The sequence below is a fragment of the Teleopsis dalmanni genome, chromosome 1 (genome assembly GCF_002237135.1).
Source record: "Teleopsis dalmanni isolate 2A chromosome 1, ASM223713v2, whole genome shotgun sequence".
Lineage (NCBI taxonomy): Eukaryota > Metazoa > Arthropoda > Insecta > Diptera > Diopsidae > Teleopsis > Teleopsis dalmanni.
In genome coordinates this window covers 170478830-170488117 of record NC_051846.1, presented here as the reverse complement: position 1 = coordinate 170488117, position 9288 = coordinate 170478830, and the positions used below count along the sequence as shown (strand labels likewise).

General features: G+C 29.1%; 1 protein-coding gene across 1 annotated transcript; it reads right to left on the bottom strand.

Moving 5' to 3' along the window:
* Window positions 1-6606: 6606 nt before the first annotated feature.
* Window positions 6607-8331, bottom strand: LOC119670275. The gene is made up of 10 exons (XM_038080476.1): window positions 8246-8331; window positions 8109-8156; window positions 7870-7938; window positions 7776-7808; window positions 7601-7657; window positions 7504-7536; window positions 7339-7398; window positions 7246-7278; window positions 7091-7188; window positions 6607-6893 (listed from the first exon to the last, which is right to left on the bottom strand). Exons 1-10 carry the CDS (start codon window positions 8311-8313, stop codon window positions 6655-6657), a joined length of 738 nt encoding a protein of 245 aa, XP_037936404.1. The 5' UTR covers window positions 8314-8331; the 3' UTR covers window positions 6607-6654.
* Window positions 8332-9288: the final 957 nt, after the last annotated feature.

Genomic DNA, 9288 nt, shown 5'->3' with positions numbered 1-9288 from the left:
ATGAAGATAGACAGTGTAAATAGTTAGAATTTCTTTCTATTTAGCTTATATTCTTTTGGCTTCTTAAAGCATTTCTAACATTTGTTATGCTTACAATTATGAAATGATATGGTTGTAGTATGTAATAGTCTTTATTTGTGCATTTATTGGCATAATTTCAACTTTGTTATTGAATCGATAACTAACTGTAAATAATATATAACACTTTCGTAATAGCATACAACAGTTTTAATATAAATATTTTTAACAAAAGCACACATAACATTGTTTAGCATTTTTTTATATATTAATAATAAGTTACAAGTATACAATTACGAATTCAATAAATAAAATGTGAAAAGTCTTTCTATATTATTAAAAATCTAAATTGAGTTTTTTATTAACATTTAATAAAAGCTAGCTTGTCCTACTAACCGATAGATTGCTATTATGTGACTTAAAGAATTTAAATGTATTTAGTTTTTATGAAGCGCGGACCATACAACTTTTACCGGTAGTTAAGAGATAAAAAATTTTTATGCTTCTAGTTTTATTCAGTGACAAACATGGGATTAAATATAAGTTAAATTTTTTGTAATTAAATTTTCTTATCTAAATTTTTAATGAACTATTTAACGCATATTTTTCTAAGAAATATTTTAGTTTCATTCAATTTATAAATACCTGTTAAATGAAACCTTTCAAATAATATATGAAATATATTTAATACTATAATCACAAGAATGTGATAAAATCTTTACCTTCTGCTCAAAAAGTACTCGGATTTTGTAAATAAAACACACAAATTTAAATTTTATTCCAAATTTATTTCATCTCCTTCAAAATATTCTCTTTCAGAAGCGATACACATATGCCAACGCTTAACCCAATCTTCCATACACTTTTCGTAGGCCCGTGAAAGTATGGCTTTTAGTTATTTCGGCGAATTCTCTTTTACCGATTCAATCGACTCAAAACGCTTACCACGAAGGGGCAATTTGATTTTCGGGAACAGGAAAAAGTCGCACGGATCCAGATCTGGCGAATATGGTGCCTGAGCGATGACAGTGGTGCCGTGTTTGGTCAAAAAATCGCGTACAACAAGAATTTTCCTTAGTAAAAATCGCTAAATGCACTTGAGGTAGTCTCACATTAACAGCTGCTGTAAACAAACTAATTGACAGATGACGCTTAAATTTGTACCATATGTCAAGAAAGGGTGTACCAACATAACACAAAAATCTAAAAATAAATTTGAAAAAAGTCTATTACTTAAGGAGTAGCTAACAAACAACAAAATCCGGATACTTTTTGAGCAGTAGGTATACTAAACTCATATTCCTTCTCTAAAAAAAATTTTTTTACAGTTAAATAAAATGAAAAAATTAAGAACTTGAGAGAGTTACTAGATACGCAAAGTATCTATTACTGTCTATCGTATGTTAACATCAAAAATACACATAATCATTTATAGCGCATATTAGCACATCCTATTTATGTAAGTTTACTAATTGTTACGAGAAAATTTTATTATGGTCCAAGAAACTATTATGTCACTTAGCTGAAACAGACAATGTCTTTGATGCTAGTTATAAATGGGACACACTCCCATCCTTTTTTAGAAAGGAATATCTCTAAGTGAATGTATGCCTTTTGGCGATTGCTAAAGAATGAGAGAGCGGATGAATAGCTGCAAATGTAATTAGAAATACTAAAATAATTTAAAAAATTTTGATTAGTGATAATAAATATATACGTACATAAGAATGATGCAATAAACTACTTAACTAATATTAACAATAAAATAAAATGAAATAATGAAGAATAATGAATCTTTTTATTATACTCCATTCTGATATCAAAGAAACTAAAAATATTAACGCTAATTAAGCATAGATTAATTTATTTCTAAACCATAACTTGATTAATGAGATATATGTGGAGATTTCGTGTTTTTTTTTTTTTTGCATAAGGAAGGGCATACCATGCACTGCCTTTTAGAAGGTCCATTGTACTAACCAAAGTTGCTTTAAGTGTAAAAGATTTTAAAGATTTTCGTTAGCTATTTTAAAGTTTTTATTTTATTTTATATACTGTATGGAACAATTAATCTGTCCCCAAAATGTGCAAGTTTGCTGTGTTCAGTTTTCAGCATTTACCAGAAACGTGTTCAAATGTGGCAATCCATCTAAAAATATCTATCCTTGAGAGATTGATATAGCTTAATTGTTGAGGGAAGCTTGTCATTTTCAGATTATAATGAATGTGGCTGTAGTGCCTATCAGTGATTTAAAGGAAGCTGTCAGAGAAGATTGAGATTTGGGATCTGGTTACAAAGGGCCCATGAGTTTAGAAATAAAGTTTTAAAAAATTGTAGATGTTCGATCTTTTAGTAAATTTGGGTCAGTTGGTTCAAATTTGGATGAATACGAATTTGAATCGTGGTACTTGCAGTCTCAAAAAATTATTTACGAAGCATTAAATACAAGAATTATTTCCAAGACCATTGATGATGAGTATTTGGCAATACTCAAAACATTTGTATTTGTATGGTCAGCCAAAAATTCAATTAATTAAAATAATATAAAATTAATATTTGCTGTTGTAGTTCACTACTGTTCGAAACAAACTCCTTTAAAAAATTATATTACTATAAATGGTTTTAAAAGGTAAGAGAACTATCGATAGACTGACATCTATAAACTAATTAGAGTTATTGAAATAGAAAGAAATTTAGATTTCTTATTTAGAGTTCGACAGAGATTTCGAAAAAGTCAACATCTGTTAGAAGATTTAATATGCTCATAAGTTTGCTCTAGTTGTAACTCTGAGGAAAATGAAAGGTTAAGTAGATTACTTAGATCATAGTACCTTTTACCTTAAATTTCACTTAAGAGAAACGTTTTCAAATAATATCATTGAGATATCGTTATATCTCACTTAAAATGATCTAAGTATAATGATTTTCTATATTTCGATTTTGGATGAAATTCGGCCTTTGTAAACTGTGCGGTGTATGCGAAGGATTTAATAGGTTGTATTAGTTTCATTATCTCTGTATAATATATAATATAAAATTTCATTTTACATCACAGTAACTCCTTTCTCAATGCAACTTCTCATAAATAAATAATGGCGTGTATTATAAAAATTTGTAGATTTCACTTTAATTGCTTTTATAACATTTTGTGATTTGAGTGCAGCGTAATTATAATTTAGAAGATCGTAAGTTTATGTAACATTTGCATTAAATATTTAGTTTGACATGGCAGCCACTTCGGTGTAATGGGCTTATCATGAATCTAACAACATAAAAACTGGAAAGCAAATAAAACTGACTTTTATCTAAATAATTTTTGGCATACGTTCTCATTACTAGAGAGGCGAAATGGCAATGCTTAGTGGCAAATGCAGAGTCGGGCTTAATGCCTCTGCGGCTGTGTTGCTTCTGCTGTTGCTGTTGTTATGCTGTTAATTTTATTTAGATAAAGCAAAGAATGGTCGGCTGGTTTGCTGCACAGCGCAGCGCAAAGCAGCCGGCAACATGCAAACCGAACATCGATCATCTTTTTTAAGCCAAGCTACATAAAATGGATGACAGCGACGGTACAGCACAGCGGTAGCAGCATCGATACTTTCAGCATAGAAAAGTGAAATGTTGCCTGGCAAAATGTTAGTCGGTTGGATCGTTTGGCGCATTTAGATTGTTTGTTTGGCATTAGAATTAAGTTGTAATGGCATTGATTACATTTTTGTTAAATTAAAAAATATAAATAAATAAATGAATAACAGAAAGAAAGATGAAAAGACTACGGACGTATATATTCTACAAAAGAGAGGAGGAAGAAAAAAAAATTCAATACAAATGTGAAAGTTGTCTTCTTCTCATATTGTCTTTTTACTTGATAGATTTTGTAGTAATTTCTAGAGGGAAGTCAGTCTTCGCACGCATAAATGTAATTTGAATATTAAAATGGATTAACAATTTTCAAATTACATACTGGTTGAGGATGCTGCAAGCCAGAATTTCATTATTCAATATTTGTTAAGTGACACAAATCGTTTTCAAGATGCATTCACAAGCTGAATTAATATATTTTGAAACCCAGAAAAGACTTTTAATTTTAAAAAGAATTTTTACTGACTACACTTAACTTAAATCTGAAATGAATGTTCTTACAAGTTTGCCTGGCGTCTAATGCAGCTATTTGATGGCTGATAGTTGGCTATAAACTATGAATGTTCTTTCTTCATTTGGTGTTTAGTGTTTGGACTTTCAAGTTTTTTTTTGTTTTGGTTTGAGCTGTGCTGAAATTTAATTCCTGAAATCTACTTAAGCAAATTTATTTTTAGATTTAAGCTAACAAAATGAAAATACGCAACCGCACTTTCAGCCTTTCAGACTTAGAACGTTAACGGTTTATTGAATTCGTTATATGCGCGAGTTAATGTGTTTCTACATACAGTGAACGAATTATCTCGGAAACAAACTTGTTTTAATCAATTTGGGTTAATGTCTACAGAATGAATTGCCTTAAATCACTTCATCGAATTGAAATAAAATCTAAGCAAATTGAATTCAAATTGGGTTAGTTTTGCACTTACTTTGGCTAAAGAGTTAAACTTTTAAACGAATGAGAATTTAAGCTATTTGTACTAGTTTTACTTTTGATTCTTGGAAGTACGTCTCTACATATGCAGATGTGCAGATACATTAATTGCTACTGAGGAAAGCAATTACGACTTCTGAATACCAACTTTTATTTGATAATTAATTTTATAAGAATTTTATTGTTATTTTTATGATTTTAAGGTTACTATTTAAGTATATAAATGAGATTGTTAGGTAACCGACTCTTGTAGTCGAAGAACGGATGTATTCTTTCATTTGAATTGTTTTAAAACAAATTATGATAGTATTATTTTTTAGAAACAACCTTCACATTCCCATTGAAAAAAAAAATTTAATACTGTTTAAAAAATAATGATAAGTACATTTAGTTAATTCAAAATAACACAAAATTTTTGTTGTAACAATTCACTACCGTTCGATAAAAACCTCTCAATTGAAAACAATGATTTATATTAGTAATTTAGTCTCTTACGTCAAAATGTACGTTAGAAATTATTTTAATAAATGTGTATATTCAATTTAATTTTCTCAAAATAGTTGTGCTCAGTTTGACTATATATTGTGTTAAAATCTAATAGAATTTTGTAAAATTGAGTTCCAGTCTTTAAAATCCTCCTTTCCAAATAATTGCCGTAGTCGATATTCTTACCATAGAGTCTTTCAAATTCTCCTCTCCAATTGCTACCTTAGTTGATATTCCAACTATGCAATTCCAATCCTTTCCAAATAATTGCCTTAGTTGATATTCTTACTATAGTGACTTTTTAATTATCCTCTCTAATTGCTACCTCAGTTGATATTCCAACAATGCAGTTCCAATCCTTTTCAAATAATTACCTTAGTTGATATTCTTACTTCAGAGTTTTTTAAATTCTCTTTTTCAATTGCTACCTTAGTTAATATTCCAACTATGTAGTTTCAATCTTTAAAATCCTTCTTTCCAATTACCACTTAGGCCACTTAGGCCTAATGGTCCATTGTGTTACCGTGTATAGAAGACAGTCAGGGTTTAAAACCACCTAGAACTATTTACGAAGTTTATAATGCTGTTTACTGGGAGATTTTGTAATTGATTAAGATCCTTAAAAAAGGAGGCTCCAAAATTGTTGAGTTGCCGCATGAGCAAAGACGGAGTAGATGAGAGGCACTTTCATCGTCTTCCCTACAGCTGCGATAGGTATAATTGAAAGGGAGATTCAAAGTTCTAGCATGATATCCGAGTCTGCAGTGATCTGTAAGTAAACCTACCATATGACTGATATTTTTTGGGGTTGATATGTTACTTAAATAGAAACAGATTTTTGAAACAGATTGTTGTATTATTGTGATTAGTTTCGTAGAGTATTTTTTATGTTACATATATTTCTTATTTAACCTATATCAGTTTGTGATAGTTCTGTTTGTGATAGGTTATCAAGAAATAGTTTTCTCAGAATTGCAGCTCTGATCTTTGTCAAGGCTGGCTATAAGAGCATCGTTATTCATTCTCTTTCTCTCATCAGAAGTCAAACAATTTTTCAGTGAGAATTTCAAGACTCTTTATATGTCCGTCCATTAAGCAATGACTGGTTGGTTATGAAGAATATAATATTGGCGACTTTGGTTTCATTCAAATAACGTAGTTCTTCTTAGATATATTGCTAAGCAAATCCTCTTAGTGTGTTAAGTTTATAATTAAGTTAATAGGCTTGCAAAAAATATATGTTTTATGAACCATATAATTTAACACTTACGTGGGAAAATGTATGATTTGATGATGTTCGTTTGTCTGTCTCTGTGTTTATATATTTGAGTATATATTAGTTTATCATATACAAAATAGTTCTTCAGTTTTTGAGCTAATTGATTAAAAGTTTATAAGACTTAATTCTTTTTAATATGTTTAGTACAAGTATTTATTACAATAAAATCAAAAATTGTAAACAAAATATTCTCATTTTTTTTAAATTTTGTTTGTAATTAGTTAAACAGTAATTTTAATTTTTAATTCTATTATACACATTTAAATATGATTAAAAGATAAATAGTTATAAATCAGTTCGTTAGACTTCCGTCTCATCACCAGTTCTTAAGTTGCGAATCCAATTCATTGCTTTTCGTACAGCTTGTTGAATGCGCTTCCACGCAAATTTTGGGTGACGTAAAAAAAACAACGAAGATTGAGTACGCCTACGATTATCGAAACTGATGCCTGTAGTACCAGGTACAAACACTAACTCTCTTGATGAACAGGATGTGCTATTATCAACATCTACAACCGTTACAGGTTCTGTAACAGCGTCTAAATTGTGTGAAATGTTTAATAATTTATATAAACACAATCAATATATCATATATGTAATAATATGTATTGTTAGAAACTTTTTCTATAAGTTATTAATTTAAAAGCAATATTGTAATTAAATAAGGTCCATGCTTTATTGAAAGCTGCCAGGACTAAAAAGAAGTAAAGAGTATTATTTATTGTATCTCTCTTACCACTAGCTACTTCCGTAAATTCATTAGCAAACTCTGAAGCACATGAAGTACTAGCCGCATCATCCTCACCTATCGCCTCATTAATTATTGTCAGGATACTGTTACGGAATATTGATATTATAAAATTTCTAAAATATATTATATTTATAGCTCACATTTCCACAGGAGAAATTTCATGTTCTGGGCTTCTTTTATAAAAAAAATTGTGTTAAATAGAATTCAGTCTTTGAACTATTTTTAATGCTTACTTAGAAAGAGTTTCATTATTATTGTTTTCAACAATTAGTCCCAAATATGCGATTCTATCACTAATTTATATAATTTATTATACAATTATTTTATACAAAATAATTAAAATTAAACAGATGTAATCCATAATACGAACATATTTATAAAAAATACTTGTCGCTTACATTTCCATAGGATAGACCTTAACTAGGGACTCCCTTAAATAAAAAAAATTAATTAATTAAATTAAAATTAATGCAATCAGAAATTTTGTAGGCTTACAAAAGATTCATTTCTTCACATTTTGCAACTGCTGGACTTAGATTTGCATCCTCTTCGCTAGTTTATATTATTGTTTTATACAAAATTAATGATGTGAGTTAATTGTATATAAATTAAAGTAATGCAATTAAATGCTGTAAAATATATTTATTTTTAAAATATACTTGTAACTCACATTTCCACGGAATCGATTTCATACTGTATGTCACTTTTACAGAAGAAAATTAAATTAAATAGCTATATGCTTCTATAGAATTTTTTATGCTTACTCCAATATAGTTTCAATATAGTTTCCAATATCTTGTTCAGTATTTTTCTCTACATTTGCGACATTATCTCTAATATTTATAGTTTTTTAATATATAAATATATAAAATAATTGGGTGTAGAATAAATGAAAGCATTCATAACTAACATTTCTATACAATTGTTTTTGGCAAGATCTATTGCCAAATCTCGTGTGTTGCCTAAAGTTAAAACTAAATTTTTAAGATATTTTTATTCTTACCTAAGGTTATTTTGCTCCTCTTCTGTATTGGGATTTACATCACTATTACTAAAACATATAATTATTATATTTATAATTATTTATTTAATACTTTAAAACTTTGTAATATATATTGCACGTTCCTGTTTAGAACTTACCAAGAACACTCTGTTGTCTGCAGGAATTCCATCATAAAATCGTCTTTATTTTCATATACGATGAACATAATTTTTAGTGGACAATTTTCGATTATTATATAGAATATATTTTTTAAATGAAATAATGACATTTAATTCTAAGTATTTTTTTTTTTTTTATAACCATTAATGACCTAATTTATGGAACCAAACTATGGAACCAAATAAAATTGTTTGGCAATGTTGCAACAATTACTGCTATTAGGTTAGATTCGGGTATAGTGGATATGGTACAATCCATTTTATTCTTAAACTCCGTTCTTGACGGACTTAAAATCAGTACAAATTATTAGTCAGGCAAAATAATTCTGAAATGTTTACAGATAACTACGATCCTCCGATAAGAAAGTTTTTAGCTAGTATTCGGATTTTGTAAATAAAATACACAAATTTAAATTTTATTCCCAATTTATTTTATCTCCTTCAAAATATGCTCCTTCTAAAGCGATACACATATGCCAACGCTTAACCCAATCTTCCATACACTTTTTGTAGGCCCGTGAAAGTATGGCTTTTAGTTCCTTCAGCGAGTTCTCTTTTATCGATTCAATCGACTAAAAACGCTTACCACGAAGGGGCAATTTGAGTTTTGGGAACAGGAAAAAGTCGCACAGCGCTAGATCTGGCGAATATGGTGCCTGAGCGATGACAGTGGTGCCGTGTTTGGTCAAAAAATCGCGTACAACAAGAATTTTCCTTAGTAAAAATCGCTAAATGCACTTGAGGTAGTCTCACATTAACTGTAAACAAACTAATTGACAGATAGTGCTCAAATTTGTACCATATGTCAAGAAAGGGTGTACCAACATAGCATAAAAAAAAATTTTGAAAAAGGTTTATTGCTTAAGGAGTAGTTAACAAACAACAAAATCCGGATACTTTGTGGGCAGAAGGTATTTCTTTGAACAACTGGTTAAAAAAACTCCTTTCCAATGCCGGCATTACATTAAAAATAAAATTGTTTCATATGGTAATAACTAATATTAATAATGTTGATACTGATA